Raw genomic sequence first — 17,148 nt, forward strand, 5'->3', positions numbered from 1 at the left:
GGAGGTACTAGGTTGAATTTCCCATTTAGCAGTTCAATTCCGCTCTCTTCCTTCCCTTTACAGAGGAATAGGAAGGATAAGCGAAGCACCATCAACTAATCTTTGCCTCTGCCAGCTAAGCAAGCCCTGACCTGATCATGACTTAGGACCAGCTGACTGTGCTTCAGAGTCATGCTACAAAAAAGGCAACATTTCATCCTTCATGAGAGGTTTTAAAATAGAGATTGGATGGCCATTTCTCAGGAACACTTTAGTTGTGGATTTCTTGCACTGGATTGTTTGTTTGTTTTATTCATAGGCCACCTTTCTCCCGATAAGCGGGCTCCATGTGGCTCACAATATTGAAAGGAAAATAATTTAAAACAAATGTTAAACATAAAAAAACCAATTTAAATATATACTAGTTAAAATGCAATTGAATAATTAAAAGCGAGTAAACATTTAAAATCATCTTAACTCTAAGAAGGCATTCAGGGGTTCAATCGTGAATTGAAGCTCTGTGAGGAATGACTGAAAGAACTGGGCATGTTTAGCCTTGGGGAAAGAAGACTGAGGAGATACATGATAGCATTTTTCAAATACTTGAAAGGTTGTCATACAGAGGACAGGCAGGATCTGTTCTCAGTCATTCTAGAGTACAGGACATGTAATAAGGGGCCCAAGCTAAAAGAAGCCAATTTCAGTTGAGTATCAGGAAAAATTTCCAAACTATTAAAGCAGTATGGGAATGGAACCAGTTACTGTACCTTGGGAGGTAGTGAGCACTCCAAAGCTGGAGGTGCATTCGAGAGAAGGTTAGACATACTATACTTTGATTTGAATTCCTGCATTGAGCAGGGGGTTGGACTTGATAGCCTTATAAGCCCCTTTCAACTATGATTCTATGAATCTCAAGATCTCTTTCAACTCTACAATTTCACAGTTGCATGCATGATACAATTCTGTAGTCATTGGAATGTCTTTGGCTAGGGAGTGAGGCTTCTGTCTGCTCCCTGAATTAGGAATTCACTTCAAACTTGTTAATTAGCAACTATTTGCTATTAAGTTACGCCAAAGCACTTACACAGATGTAAATATATATTAGCTTGGACTGGCCATTATGCTCCTTGTAAACCTCACTGGGGTGTCTGAGTAGCTGGACAATGAAACGCATCTACAGTACCTGACCACAAAAGGCTGTTAAGTGAGACAGGACTTACTCTTGGTCAAAGTATTTGGACTGCTTCATTCGTGCCATATCAGCTTTCACAAGTTGAGTTTTGAGGTCCTCAATTTCCTCTTTGTACAATTCTGCCCCTTTATCTAGTTGTGCCTAAATTGAGAGGGTGATAGAATACATTTTATGAGAAAGGGAGTTGTGATGCATTTCTGTGAACAGACATTCAAAAGGTTATTTTTGAAGAGTGATGAGTTATCAACATGGAATGTAAGAGATGAAAATATCCTATCAGAACTGAATGGTAGCACCACCTTCCTCTTAATATCCAGGGATAAGAGTTTTATTTTACTAAAGAACTTCACTTTGGTCTCCAGGGCTTTTGTCGAGGGCGCTACATCTAACTGCAAATCTGAGTACAGCAGGACCGCAGGATCCACAGGGGATGGGTTCCAAGCCCACCCCCAGGCAGATGCTGAAAAGAGCAGATACGCAAAGCACTTACTTCGTTTCTTTGGTGTCCGTGCAAAGCTGAGAGAGGGAGCCCTGGCCTCGTCTTGCCAGGGTTCCTACCCTCCTGGTTCCCTGAACCCAGCAAATGCCATTTCCCCGTTGCCCATCTCCCACAAATACGGTGTCTCCATTTCATCAGAAGTTGCTCCCCTTGGAGACTAAAGCAAGGAGTGCATTTCCACTTAGATTTAGATTAGGCACCCTTCAGTCTTGAGAGACTAGGGTAACATGCTCTGAACAGAGGACTTGGAACAGCATCAAGTGTGGCTGAGAAGGCCAATTCGAGAGTGACAATCCCTTCCACACTGAAGACAAATACAATCTGTCCCCTGTCCAGATCCCTGGTTTTGCTGCTTTCGTGACTTCCTCTTTGTCTCGGCCTGCTGGACAAAGGGTCTCTTCAAATTGGGAGAGGCAGTGCTGCACCGCCTGCCTCCAGGATGAATGCTCAGACGTCAACGTTTGCCATATGTTGAGGTCCATTCCTAAGGCCTTCAGATTCCACTTGCAGATATCCTTGTATCACAGCTGTGGTCTCCCTCTGGGACAATTTCCCTGCGTTTCCACTAAACTAGTGGTCCCCAACCTTGGGTCTCCAGATGTTCCTGGACTTCAACTCCCAGAAATCCTGGCCAGCAGAGGTGGTGGTGAAAGCTTCTGGGAATTATAGTCCAAGAACATCTGGAGGCCCAAGGTTGGGGATCACTGCACTAAACCACCTTTATATAATATAGGCTCTGGTTCCATGTATTGGCCAGTCCTGGTAATGCATCTTGGGAATATATATTTCTGGATTTGATTGATGGCGTTTTTTTTCAGGCAGCGGGTAAGGTACTGACCCAGTGGATATGGTGGTCCTACTGTAATAACATACTGTAAATATGATCATGAACCTTCTGGATTTCTGAACACTAGATTTTAATGAAGCCACATTACCTTTAATGTTTCTTTCCCTGCCAGTGCACTTTTTAAGCAATTCTCTTTTTCTTCGAGTGCAGCTTGAAGTTTAGCGACCTCACTCTTGGACGTTCTCACAGTAAGTTCTGCTTGCAATGCATACATTCTTTTTTCCATCTGCTGGCGATTTCTCTCAGCTTCAGTTGCTCCATTTTCTAGCTCTTGGATTTTCCGCTTCAGATTCTTGGGGGGGAGGAGGGGAGGAAACAAAACACCAATGGTTTTTTGGAAGCCATGCAGCCATTTTGGACTTCAGAAGCTGGGATCTTATTAATATCAATGGCACTTCAGTTTTGCTTACCCTCTTTGAGGAGGCGTCAATGCAGATAAACAATGACAACCAGCCTGATGTCACACCAGGCAGTGTGCAATTTTTCAGAACCAGGCAGTTAATGGAGGGCTGCTGTTTTCATTATCACTCCCATACCATGGAATAAAGTCACCATTTTGGACTACAACTCCTAGTATTCTGCTGCCAGCAGGGTCACTGGTTAGGCAGATGGAGGGAATTATTGTAGCTATAACCCCAAAAGGTAAATTTTCTAAGCTTCGAGTCATACATTACCTTTGACAACTAGTTCTGGCAAATGTCTATCATCATCTTTAATGAGACCTTCTATCCTTTCCCAATCAACCCCAACCCTCAGAAAATCATCATAGAAAATGAATCATGAGCTAGATGATTTACAGCAGCCCATATGCATGTTCTTTAGAGAGAACAGAGCAGATTTTAGCAGTTGAAACAAAACATACTTTTACATCTTGCTCTGCCACTTGTAATTTATTCTGCAGCGTGTAGTTTTCTTCTTCTAGTACAACATTAGCAACATGAGATTTCTGCTTCTCTTGAAGTGTATTCAGTTCCAGAAGCAGCTCCTTGGTTTGTTCTCTGCATGCTTTCAGGGCAACTTCTGTCTCCTTGCAGTATTCAGCATTTCTGCTTTCCACTTCTGATCTTGCTTGAATGTATTCCTAAAATACAACATTATTTCGAATGCCTCTGCCACCTTTGCTTTCCAAAATGGCAATGCCCACGTTTTCTTCCACATACTTTGGGGTCTCGACTTACGAACGGCTCGACATACGAACGTTTCGACTTACGAACTGCTCTCATAGGAATATATGGACTCGACTTACGAACTTAGATTCGAGTTACGAACTCTTTTTTCCCCATTTTTTTAAAGCTAAGTCATCTTAGGCTAAAAGGAAAAAATATCCCCCTCTAGTGGCAGAAGGCGGAATAGCAGCTTCCCATTAGTTTCTATGGATGAAAAGAGCCGATACGAAATGGTTTTCAATGCATTCCTATGGGAAATGCAGATTCGACTTAAGAACTTTTCGACCTGAGAACTGCCTTCCAATACGGATTAAGTTCGTAAGTCGAGACCCCACTGTATTTCTGAAATGGTTCCCTCCCTTTTAAATCTGTTTTCCATTATATCTCCTTTCCACACAACTTCATGTGTCATTGGTCCCTGCATCTTATGCGATACAGGTCACTGCTGCATTAATCTGACACAGTTAAGCACCCTGACCCCTATTGTATTTAATGGAGTTAAGCAAACTTGTATGTAGTTCTACAGCCTGTGCCCAAAACATCCATTACATTTGTGGCATGGGGTTATATATATAAAATATATATACGAAGAAAGAAGCTTTTACAGTAGTTTTGTTATAGACAAAAACAAATAAAGCCCATGTACGTGTAAGCAGAAATACTGAATGGGAAATGTTTTGTATTACTGACAAATACTTTGGCTGGAATCTTCTGCACATTTATGCCAGTGATTCCATCAACAAAACTTTTAGCAGTGAATTGCCACAAGAAATCAGTACAGTAGTGCCCCGCATAGTGACGATAATCCGTGCAGCCAAAATCGTTGCTATATGGATTCGTCGCTATGCGAAAAAAAGCCCATAGGAATGCATTAAAACCCGTTTAATGTGTTCCTATGGGCAAAAAACTCACCGTTATGCGAAAATCCTCCATACGGCTGCCATTTTCGCTACCTGGTAAGCGAGGAATGGGTGCGAAAACACAGCAGGCGGCCATTTTTTTTACCCGGCGGCCATTTTGGAACCGCTGATCAGCTGTTCTAAAAACATCGCTATGTGAAAATCGGCAAGCGAAACAGCTTACCGATCATCGCAAAGCGATGTTTTACCATTTAAAACATTGCAATGCGATCGCAAAAATGATCGCAAAAAATCGTCGCTATGCGGATTCGTCGTTAAACGAAGCACTCGTTAAGGGAGGCACCACTGTATAAGCATTTCCTGTTGCACACCAGTTCCTGTGACTGGAGTGTGATTTAAAAAATGCCTAAACCTATTAAAAAATATTATCTTGCAGCAGTTACACCACTGGGCATAACTAACAGGATTCTGGCCACCAAAACATACAATATTCTTCCTCCCACTCCCCCAGACATCTTTGGTTTTACAGTTGTATCTAAATCTCTTTCATACCTGAGTTTTAGTTTTCAGGAACCGACCCACGGGCATGAGTGTTTCGTTATATTGCTTGATGCCTGCCTCAAAGTCTTGCGCATCAAAGTTAACCAGACAATGTGCCAGCTGCTGCTTGGCCTCTTGACCATCACTTTCCATTTTTTGTACCCGCTCTTCTATAATGCGAAGTTCTTCCTCTAGTTCCGAAATATCTTTCAAGATTTGCTGCATCAAGAGATACAACGGCATGTTACTATCCTCCGTCTGTTTATACATGCTTGTGCCACATATTGCGTATTTCTTTGCCTATTATACATCACCTCAGCAAGGAGCTCTCTTACACCAAGTCACAACTTCGGTTCATCTAGCTTAGCAAAGTTTGCACCAGGAATGGGGCATCTGGTATCAAGATCCTTTTGAATTTTGTTTCTGTCTTATAGCTATTCCACCCAATTTTGTGACATCTACAAATCTGACAAGCATTCTCTGTACTCCCCTTATCCAAGTCATTAATAAAGGTGTTGAAGAGCACTGAACCAAGGACTGAGCCTTGGGGTACCCCACTTATTACCTCCTCCCAGTTGGAGAAGGAGCCATTAATGGTGTCTTTAGGACAGAGATACATTCAAACAATTTGCTGCCGGTTCCATTCAGTTTCCTTTGGGCTAGCAAAGATCTGAGTGAATTTCAACAAAAGAAGTGAGGTTATTTCAAATACTTTGCGGCAGCCTTAAGATCACCTGATCTCAGCCGCAGAGATCGCCCGGCGCCCTGGTTTAACCAGGATCTCCGGACGTCGAAGCGGGTCAGGAGACGGCTAGAGCGCAAATGGAGAAAGGACCCGACGGTTTTTAATCGCATAGCTGTTAAGGTCGCTACTAACCTTTACCAGGCCAAGGTAAAGGCTGCCAGTCGAACATACCTCGCTAACCGGATAAGTGAGGCGTCTAATCAGCAGGCGGAATTATTCCGTATAGTACGTGACCTATCCGGAACTGGCCCGGGTGATAGGCCTCCCCCTAGTTTTACACCGGACCAATTTGCAGCATTTTTTAAATCTAAAGTGGAGGCCATCCGCCGGGACCTCTCCCCTTTTTTGAATACAGTGAGTCGAGCTGAGATGTCCAGCGCTCCGTCTTGTCCGGTGATTTTTGACTCCTTTCAGCCTGTTTCGCCCGACACTGTGGCCAGGACGCTTGATCGCTGCCGTGCTTCCACCTCCTCTTTGGACCCTTGCCCGGCCTGGCTAATCAAGGCAGCCAGGCCTTCAACAACGGAATGGGCTACTGTAATAATTAATGGGTCTTTCCTTGAGGGCAGATTTCCCTCTGCCCTCAAGGATACACTCATTAGGCCCATAAGAAAGAAACCTAGTTTGGCGGCGGACGAAATTGGCAATTATAGGCCCGTCGCCAATGTTTCTTTCTTAAGCAAGGTAGTCGAGAGGGTGGTGGCCGATCAGCTTCAGGCGTTCCTGGATGACACAGATGCCCTGGATCCATTCCAATCGGGCTTCAGGCCGCGCCATGGAACAGAGACGGCATTGGTCGCCCTGTGTGATGACCTGTTGAGGGAGGCCGACAGAGGCAAAATGTCTCTGCTGGTCCTCCTCGATATCTCAGCGGCCTTCGATACCATTGACCACGGTATCCTCCTGGGGAGGCTCACCGAGTTGGGAATAGGTGGCCGGGCATTTGCCTGGCTCCGTTCCTTCTTGGAGGACCGTCCCCAGAGAGTACAGCTTGGGGAGAATGTCTCGGCCCCGTGGAGCCTCAATTGTGGGGTTCCACAGGGGTCGATCATCTCCCCAATGCTGTTTAACATCTATATGAGGCCGCTGGGGGGGGGGTCATCAGGGGGTGTGGAGCCCTGTGCCATCAATATGCAGATGACACGCAGCTCTACATCTCCTTTTCTCCAACTACAGGAGATGCCGTTCTGTCCCTTCAGCGCTGCCTGGAGACCATTCGGGAATGGATGCAGGAGAATGGGCTGAGGCTGAACCCGGTCAAGACGGAGGTACTGAGGGTGGGCGCTCCCACAGTTGGGGATTTGGGAAACTCCCTCATTTTTGGGGGAGTGACCCTGCCTGCCAGGGATGGAGTTCGCAGCTTGGGGATTCATCTGGACCCGGCGCTCACTATGGAAACCCAGGTGGCGTCCGTGGTCCGCACCGCATTTTTCCATCTTCGGCGGATAGCCCAGCTGCGACCCTACCTTGATGTGGGGGCTCTCAACACTTTGGTACATGCGCTTGTAATCTCAAGATTAGACCACTGCAATGCGCTCTACGTGGGGCTACCTTTGAGGCTGCTGCGGAAACTACAGGTGGTGCAGAATGCTGCGGCCAGATTACTCAGTGGAGTGAGAAGATACCAACATATCTCGCCCACTCTGGCCGCATTGCATTGGCTGCCCATCCGATTCCGCATCGACTTCAAAGTGTTGATGCTTACTTACAAAGCCCTAAACGGTTTAGGACCTCAATATTTGGTGGAACGCCTTCTCCCACCTAGATCTACCCGTGTCACCCGTGCGAGCCAGGAGGTGAGGCTGAGGAGCCTGACGCCGAGAGAGGCCCGGAAGGAAAAGACCAGAAATCGTGCCTTCTCGGCGGTGGCTCCTCGCCTCTGGAACAACTTACCTCCTGAGATTCGCGCGGCTCCCTCGCTGGGCATTTTTAAGAAACAATTGAAAACACTGATGTATAGGCAGGCTTTCCCAACAGATAATCCCTGACGATTTTTCTTTTATATTCTTTGATTTCCATTTTTGTCTATTTGTAATGTTTTTAATAATTTTATTGTTGCTCTAATTGTAAGCCGCCTAGAGTGGTCTAGTATGACCAGATAGGCGGGATAGAAATAAAATAAATAAACAAATAAATAAATAAATACACCAGACAAGAAGTTTCAGCAAATGTGGTACCTCTGTGTGCATGTCCAGGCACTGGCTCAGTTCAGCTATGTTGCGTTCTTGGGGCACAACCCCCTGTGGTTCCAAATGTAGCTTTTGGAGACACCGAAACTGAGTCTGCAGCTCATGTTGTTTTCTTCTGTCATCAAGCAGCTCAGCTGTGCAAGTGGTGATATTAGTGTAGTATTCAGCCTTCTTCTTGCATAAGCGGGTAAAAAGGAACTGTTGAATACAAGAGGACAGTTTCCAGTCAGGCACGGTTCAGAAGGGGAGCCTGAATTCTGAGCATACTCCAGGCAGCAGATTTAAATTGTCATTAAAGGACACATCAGTATTAAAGTTGCCATCACTGAATTTTTTTCCCTTTCAGAGACGGGAAAAAGTTGGCAGAATTTTTTCTGCCTCAAGTGCGGAAATAATCTTGTGGGTTTGAGATAATCTCAAGATTAGAGCACTGTAACGCGCTCTACGTGGGGCTGCCTTTGAGGCTGATGTGGAGACTTCAGGTGGTGCAGAATGCGGTGGCCAGACTCCTTACCGGAGTGAGAAAATTCCAACACATTTCTCCAACACTGACTGCATTGCACTGGCTGCCCATCTGTTTCTGCGTCAACTTCAAAGTTTTAATGTTTACTTATAAGGCCCTAAACAGTTTAGGACCTCGATACTTGGCGGAACGCCTGCTTCCACCAAGGTCTATCCGGATCACCCGCGCGAGCCAGGAGGTGAGGCTGAGGAGCCTGACGCTGAGAGAGGCCCGGAAGGAGAAGACACGAAACTGGGCCTTCTCGGCGGTGGCTCCTCGCCTCTGGAACAATCTCCCTCCAGAGATTCCCGCGGCCCCTACAATGGGCATCTTTAAAACCCAATTAAAAACATGGTTGTTTATCCAGGCCTTCCCTCCAGCCAATTCTTGACTTTCCCTTACTTTTTCTATTTTTATTTTATTGTAGTCGCTTTGTATTATTATGTATTTGACAGTGTTTTTACTTTCTGTTTTTATATTGGAAGCCGCCTAGAGTGGACCGTTGGTCCAGATAGGCGGGATAAAAATAAAATAAAATAAAATAAAATAAATAAATAATATGATGCTTGGTGCTTCAATAATGTTTGAAGCAGAGCTCTTAATGAGAGTCCTCCACCATCTGAAGGGAAAATGTTTTCACACAGGGAAAATGTTGAGGCCCAACAGGCATGGCACAAGGCCAGGCCTGAACTGAATGAGTGCCTTACAAAACCTCCACCAAAGCCTCTGCAGTGTTCAGGGTCCCTCTGGCAGGTGTCTAGGGATGCCCAGGTAGAAGAACCATCAATGTGGTGAAAACGGATTAACCCGAACATACTCGGTGGAAAGAGGGACAGACCAGGACTCTGGAGACCTGGTTTGAATCCCTGCTTGGCCATGGAAATTCATGGTGAGGGCACCTCAGAAAAAGAAACCAAATGCACAGTCACAAGATGGGGGATACCTGGCTTAGCAATACTACAAATGAGAAGGATCTTGGAATTGTTCTAAATCACAAGCTGAATATGAGCCAAGTGTGATGTAGGTGGGCGATTCAACTATGCCTTAAATCTCATTCCCTTGGAAAGCTCTTATTAGGGTCTTGGTTAGTTGGCAGCGATTTGATAGCACATCACACACAGAGTGTGCTATGCTGTACGGTTTCATCATGCATAAACACCCTGCTCCATCACTACAAAGAAGGACCTACAGTACTATCTAAAAATCACTTTATGCACAAAATTATAATAGAAGAAGAAAAATATTGACAACAAGAGGAATGATCTCTTCTGCCCTCTCATATCCCAGCATTTGGTAGGTTAAGAGTTTTAATTTGTATGTGAAGATAGGGCAAGTTTGGTCTTGGGGTTAGGGGTGATCAGATGTGCCAATGTTACCATGTTACCCAGAGCTCTTATAAGGGGATCACAAGGAGGTTCAAAACAGGATGCTTCCAGATAGGGCAAACTGGCAACATGGCAAATGTGATTCAATGCAACTGCAAAATGATGCTTGTTTGGGGGCCAAAATAAAACTGACAGGGTCTAGGAAAGAGATCTTGGGTGACACTGAAGATGGATTACAAAAATCAATGAAGGATAATTTATTAGTCAGAACGGCTATATTTTCCATCCAGTATCAGAGCCTGTTTCTTAGAGCTTGACTACAGAGGGGGAAAAATGCAGGAAATACTATGAGTTTGATTTGCATTTTCACGTTCATCACATGACACAAAAGGAGATGTGAATCAGGCAGGGGTCCTGCAGCCCCAATCCGTAGTTATTTCTCCCCACCAGAGACCCTTCTACTTTTAAAAAAAGATAAATCTCTTCACTTTGGTTCAAAGTGTGGGATTGCTTTGAATTGATGCAGAAAGACCACCAAACTCATGCTCTGGTAAAACAACCTTCTCCTCACCTCTTGGCAAGAGAGAATGAGGTGAGCACACACAAACACAGCCCCAACAGTCACCTCTCTCTGTTAAGACTATCTACCAAGCCATTTCCCTCCTTTTTCTACCACCTTCTTCTTGGACAGAGCTCTTGTTTAGTTTTATTTTACAGCTTAACAAATTCTACCAGCAGCAACATAAGATGAGGAAATGAGTGATTTAGGAAGGAAAGCCTTCTTAGGGCAGTTTCTTTGAACCATGCCACCTACAGGTGCTTCAAATAGAATTGGAACTAGAAGGCCTTTTTTCTCCTCTGCTTCTGTGTGGCCACTTATATCAAAGAGAACCGAATGCCCTGGAGCGACTTCACAGTGACAAATTGTGGATTAATTTGCATTTCCCTTGCTGTATGTTCACAGCATTAATGTCCATTGTTGTACAACAAAAGCAGGCTGTCATCTGCCTCTTCCACTTGTAGGCTTTTCTATAAACATCTAACTGGGCACTGTAAGGAAAAGGATAATGGACCAGACAGGATTTGTGCCTGATCCTGCAGGACCTTTCATTTAATATAGGCAACTGTATAGCTATTTCTTCTGCATGTTTCATTGGTAGTATTCAAAACTGGTACCTGGACTTTGTTCAACAAGCTGTGGAGACCATTACTAATGGACTCGTGTTCCATGTGAAGCCTTTTGACATTGCTTGCTTGTAGAGGAGACAGGTCAGCCAGTACTTTGGCCAATAGCGATTTTTGATTATCAAGTTCACACTTAATCTGAAGCGATATATTTTTAAAACATTCAGACCTGTTTTCCAGTACAGGGAATTGCTTTAGGGCCTCCTGAAATAAAGTGAAATTGGTTTGAGAGCCAGATGCAAAATCAAACATACTGATGCATTTATAAATGAACACATTTTTCTAAAAGCAATCTGTCTCACTCTCTGTGAAAGACAGACCAAACAATAGTGATCCATACCTAGAATTAAAGACAGAATATTTGAACTGGAAAGTGTTACTTGCTTTTATAGATTTAAAAAAATAAATGAGCATAAAAGGACAGAAACTAAAGACATTTGTTCCCATTAAATCTGGTAAATCAGCCATGTTAAAAAACAACAAACATTTATCAGTAAAATTATTCTATATGCAACATTTCTACATCCACAAATATTTACCTTTATTTTTAACACTTTCTGTTCCAAGTTTTCAATGTTGTCCTGTTCCTCCACTTTGACATTTATTTCTGAGAACTGAAAAAAGGCAAAAAATGTCTTAGATTGACAATGTTAGCTCAGGAATGACACACTGTGTCCCATATCTAAGATAGTCTGAAATGATGGCTTTGCTGAACGGAGACCACATTCTTCTGTGAAGGAAAACCCGAGGACATTTCTATCAACCTTGAATGTTATTTAACATGCCACTACAGACGGCGTTTACAAATCTGAAGTATCTGCGGTGACACAATCGGACAAGAACTACTTTACATTGGGAAGATTCAAAATTGGGTAAGAAAAAAAAACGAAATCGAACAACGCATGTGGTTTTGTGTTTGCTGAGTTCCACTGGCCACTGTGGCCAGGAAAGCATTTGCCTAGTTGCATCCCTTTGTGAGAAAAGCAGATGGGGCCATAGTGATCCACACTTTAAAAACTCTAATTCAAAGTACTATAATATACTCTATGTGGGACTTCCCTTGAAGACTGCTCAGAGATTTATCTGGTGAATATTTTAGAGAATATGGACCACTGGTCCTTAAAAGTGGCCACATGACTTCTATTTTGTGCTTAATCCAAGGGTGTTGCTTTTGGATCCCCTAAAGTTCTAAACAGTTTGGGATCAGGAGAGCTGAAAAGACTCCCTTCTTGCAGTCTTGCTAGAGACCCTGTAGTATGTCCTTCAACCACGAGGGGACAGATAAAATAGGTACGAAATAGGTCATTTCCTGCACCAGCTTACTGACTGTGGAACAAGATTCCAAGGGGCCCAAGTTGGCTTCATTCCTATTGAATTTTAGGCAAGAAATGTGGCATTGTTTCAGTAGGGGGTCTGATGAATGTTGATGTTGCTTTAGCCTATGTTTAGATAATGTGTGCTGTTTTTACTTGTTGCCACCAAACCAGTAAACAGAAAGACACATCACTTGGAGTTTAGTGTCCTGGAAAATCTTCCCTCACATACCTTTGCAGTGTTTTCAAGCAGTCTGGTCTGAAGTTGGTCATTTTCTGCTCTGATATTCTGTATAGCCTGCTGGAGCTCATTTCGCTCTTTCTGAAGGAAGGTGCTCTCCTTCATCAATTGTTGCACTCTTTCTGTCTGATCTTTAAGTTCAGCTAGCAATTGATCCTTTTCACCCATATGCAAACTTAACGCTTCATTCAACTAGCAACAAAAAGTGGTGTACAAAAGATGAATATTGTCAGCTTTCCTGATCAAACTTAGTGGCAAACTGTCAACATAAAAGAAAATATAAACATGTTTTCTTAAGGAGCCGAATTCACTTCTTTGGTCTTCTTAGACATTTTAAAACATTAGGTTTAACGTATTATGTTATGTCCTGTCCAGTCAGAACCGACTTACAGCAATACTAATAGTTTTCAAAGAAAGTGTGATATATAAAGAAGTGACTTTACCAGCCCCATACCTTCAGTAAATTTCCACAGCTGAGCAGAGATTAGAACCCAGGCATCCTGAGTCCTAATTCATCATCACTCTATCCACTACACGACAATGGGTATCAGGTTTAACGTATACTTTCCTTAGTCCCCCCCCCTCTTCAGCAAGTATGTATAGTCTACGAGAATAATTTTATTTATTAATTTATTTGATTTTTACCCCACCCCTCTAGACGTCTAAAATACAATGTTTATGTGTGTATCTGTGTTTGTCTTCACAACAGTTCTAAGGCTATGAAACTCAACATGGATACTGCCTGCTGTGCACCTCAAGGCTATTTGATTTTTTTTTTGAAACTGATTAGTGTTAACATAAATCTAATAGTATCCTGCAGCATCACCTTCAGCACAAGGTGGCAGAAATCTGTAACCAGGTAAGAGGAAATTGCAGTCATTTCCTTACCTTCTCCCTTAACTGTTCTTTTTCTTCTATGTATTTTGCTTCCAGCTGCTGATGCAACTGATCTCTCTCCCCAATCTGGTCCTTCAGTCTGTTCACCTGCTCCTCGCTGGTTTTTGCTTGGGCTCGCAATCTCTCCAGTTCTGTTACAGTGTCCTCAAACTTTAAAAGAATAATAATGTTGAGGTCAGCAGCCAGAAACCCTCAATAAGTAAGTGAGCATAGTAGCTACAAGAACAGAAACAGAGAAGACAAAAGCACTGCCAATGAAATGGAGGAGAATTATTCTTAAGAGGCTCTCTTAGCATGACTTTGTTTTAGAAAAAGATGCTTTAATAATGAAGGTGCAAAAGGCTGAATTTGAAAATGCCCTTTAAAAGCCAAACATTTTCATACCATTTGCGTCAGGGTTTTGTGAACTTTAGAAGTCAAAGAAGTCTCATCTGTGATCTCTCTCGATTCTTCCATCTCCTTCATGGAATTATTCGCCTGTCTGAGTTGTTCTTGCAGTTCCAAATTCTTTAAGAAAAGCACATGCTCACTTCAGTTATCTACACAGTTTATGCTGAACAACATATTTAGGTATGTTGTAAAAACCAAGACTCACCGTTGTAACTGTTCTCTCGACAGTTTCACCTAGACGATGGATAGTTTCGATCAGGTTGCCTTTCTCATTCTGAAGAGTCTGTAGAGTGGTTTTCAGACTCTCATTTTCCTGGGTTACAGATTTCATACGCGCCACAGTGGCATGAAACCTCTCAGCCAACTCTGTTTTCTCCAGTTCTGTGGCTGCCATTTTGGATTCAACAGTGGCCTTCAGCTCCCGTAGTTCGTTTAACTTTTCTTCATCCTGCTGACTCTGCTCCTCTTGCAACTCAAGCTGTTTCTTCAAGTCACATGACTCCTCTAATAGTTTTTGGATCTAAAGAAGGTTAGATTAGAACAATGGATCAAGCAATTTTGTGATTCTGTGTCGTTTTTGAGTCCACTGAGAATGCTGCTATATTAGGTGATTAGCATTGCAGGAAGTTTTATATACACTTCTTGAATATCCTAACTGATAGAAAATTGCATTGTTCCTGCCAAATGGGGTCACTTTGGGGGTACCCACAGAACATAACTTCTGCTTCTCAGTATTGCAGTTTCCTAAAAAGCTCCTAAGAGTTACATATGGGACAAAAGAGTACTCAAATGGTAAAAAAAGTATTTGCTGGAATAGGGTATTTTTTTAAAATGTAGGCCATTTTGAAAAGTTTATATGGCAAGGGGCTAAAATTTGTGGATTTTTAAAAATCAACTGTGTACAAATGCCACAAAACAGTTCTATGTACTGTATTTTTTCTGTTTATAAGACACTACGTTTCCCTAAAACCATTACACTAAAAATTGAGGGGTGCCTTTTACACAGATGTAAGCTGAAATAGTTGAGGAGAGAACAAAACGGCACATACCTTGCCTCTGTAAACAGGCTTCCCTCAGTCATGAGGCTTAGCCTCCTCCAATTACCAGCCTTACGGAACTGATATGGAGGTGGAGCCTATAGGCTCAGATTTAACAGGGACTCCTAAGGTCCAACATTGTGAGCCAAGAGGCTGAATCCTCAAAGCCAAGTTTTCTTAATTTTTGGGTTAGAAAGGGGGTGGATGGGTTCCTTATAAAAGGGCGTGTTATAAACAGAAAAATACGGTATATCTTGCCACAAAATGCAGTTTTGGGGAATAGAATATTTAAGTGTTCTATAATATTGCCGAAGGGGGAGGAGCGATGAAAATGATCAAGTCCTTCTGCAGGTTATCTGCTGCCAGGAAGCCCATACGTTAGAGCGTGCACAGCCACTTTTTACTCCTGGATCTGGAGCAAAGCCTTCTCTTAAGAGTTTACAAATCCCCCTGCTATCAGATTAATGCCTGCTTGAATCCATATCTCCTGTTTCACGTCCACAACATGTTCGCTCTCCAAACAGCATTCCTAAACCTGAGAGGAACAGCACCCTGGTTAAGGAAAGAGAAATGCCCCCATTTGTATCTCTCTCCTGCTCAGGGCTAGTACAGCCATCAGTTGTAGGTCAGGCAGCTGTTTCAGGCAGCTAATCTAGGGGGGTTGGCAAAAAGACAAACTGTTATCACATCTATTGCCAACGAATAATATTCATTGCTTTTCCAAGAAATGAGATAAATGCTTGTGAGACATTCAACATTAGATGCAAAATTATCTGAGATGGCCTTCGGGAATTTAACTCACATTATTGAAAAGCTCTAGGTTAACTCTATTCCTTCTTACCTTCAAGCTGGTCTCTTCTTCCAGTTCTCTGAATGCCTTGCTCTCAGTCTGAAGGGCGTCCAACTTTTGCTTCAAGTCATCCTTTTCCTGGATTAGAGCTTCCCTTTCTCTCTCGCTATCACAAAGCCTTTGGGCCATTTCAGACTTCGCCATTTTTTCAGCTTTTAATTCTTCCTCCAACTGATCCACGGCGTCCTGCTTCAACCGAGATTCACAGAGCTGTTGTTTCATCTCCAGCAACTCTTCTCGCTCCTTCTCTTTCCCTTGGAGCTCTTGTATCTTTAGAGACAGCTTGAAAAAAAAGGGAATAAAAGAGAAGGTTTGTAGTCAGTCATAGAATCTTGTGGCTGTACAAGGCTTGGACTCTGAAGGGGCAGAAGAGAACCATAGATAGGAGAAATATTTGATAATTTTATTTTTGAACAAGAGTAGGCAACCAATGGCCTTTGGTCTGATCTCGTGTGGCCCTTGACCTAATTTAACATCCACTCTGAAGGTAATCAATTTAGAGTAGTTTGTTCTCTCCAAACTGTCTACAGGGTATGGGGAGAGAGAGAGAGAGATGGGGGAAAGAGAGTGTTGGGAAGAAAGAAGGAAAGAGAAGGAGAAAAACAAGAAATCTGGCCCCATTGTTCAAGAATTCTGCCAATGAATAGCATGTTTTTGACCCATTGATTCTGATCCAGGTTACTTGAATTTTCTAGAACACTGGTTCTCTAGAACATTGGCCCTCCAAATATTTTGGACCTTTCCACACAGAATTCCTGACTGCTGGCTGTGTCAGCTGGCTTAAGCTTGCTATTGCACCTCTCACTGTTCTAGACAACTGTGGATGTTCATAACAATATGGTCTTAGCGGTAGCATGGACCAAAAGGGACTGAACAAGGCGAGAAAAGTTAGCTGGCTGACCTATTCCTGTAGCTTTGCTAAATAATATATATATATGTATCAACCCACAAAATTTCATTTAAAAAACACCCACCACTAATTCTATTCCATATATATAAATGAATTCTATTTTACCGTTGACTGAGTAGCTTGAAGCTCCTCTTTAAGTTGGTCCATCTCCATTTTGAGAACCTCCTGACTGGCTCTGAGATGATCTCTTTCCTGACTTAGAGCTCTCAGTGTGTCTTCATTCTGGTGAAGCTGCTGAACTAATGTCATATTGTCTGTTATTTCTGCTTCCATGACAGACTCGGTGGTTTTTAATTGTTGTTTCAGTTCTTCCATTTCACTTATTTTCTTCAGAGCTTGTTGGAGCTCTTCTTTTAGAACAGACACGGTAGCCTCTGTTTCTGGCTTTTGGCCCTCCCTGGCAAGCTTAGAAAAGAGGGAGAGAAAGAGAGAGAGAGAATCTCAAAATAATTTGTATTGTTATGCAGCTGTTTGAAGGCTA

At 42.9% G+C, this 17,148-nt stretch overlaps 1 protein-coding gene across 3 annotated transcripts in view; it reads right to left on the minus strand.

Annotated features, from left to right (window-relative positions):
* The window catches only part of CENPE (centromere protein E), a 51,485-nt gene that overhangs the window by 5,116 nt on the left and 29,221 nt on the right, over nt 1-17,148 (minus strand). For all 3 annotated transcript variants that reach the window (XM_073001849.2, XM_078394628.1, XM_020796366.3), the window contains 13 exons: nt 16,773-17,072; nt 15,749-16,039; nt 14,076-14,390; nt 13,865-13,987; nt 13,472-13,630; nt 12,575-12,775; nt 11,569-11,643; nt 11,021-11,233; nt 8,006-8,215; nt 5,096-5,302; nt 3,380-3,598; nt 2,606-2,809; nt 1,200-1,312 (listed from right to left, as the gene is read on the minus strand). In XM_073001849.2, coding sequence (XP_072857950.2) covers nt 1,200-1,312; nt 2,606-2,809; nt 3,380-3,598; nt 5,096-5,302; nt 8,006-8,215; nt 11,021-11,233; nt 11,569-11,643; nt 12,575-12,775; nt 13,472-13,630; nt 13,865-13,987; nt 14,076-14,390; nt 15,749-16,039; nt 16,773-17,072 — 2,630 coding nt within the window. The remainder of the gene's footprint in view (nt 1-1,199; nt 1,313-2,605; nt 2,810-3,379; nt 3,599-5,095; nt 5,303-8,005; nt 8,216-11,020; nt 11,234-11,568; nt 11,644-12,574; nt 12,776-13,471; nt 13,631-13,864; nt 13,988-14,075; nt 14,391-15,748; nt 16,040-16,772; nt 17,073-17,148) is intronic.

This window comes from Pogona vitticeps, chromosome 5 (assembly GCF_051106095.1).
Source record: "Pogona vitticeps strain Pit_001003342236 chromosome 5, PviZW2.1, whole genome shotgun sequence".
NCBI classification, from domain to species: Eukaryota; Metazoa; Chordata; class Lepidosauria; order Squamata; family Agamidae; genus Pogona; species Pogona vitticeps.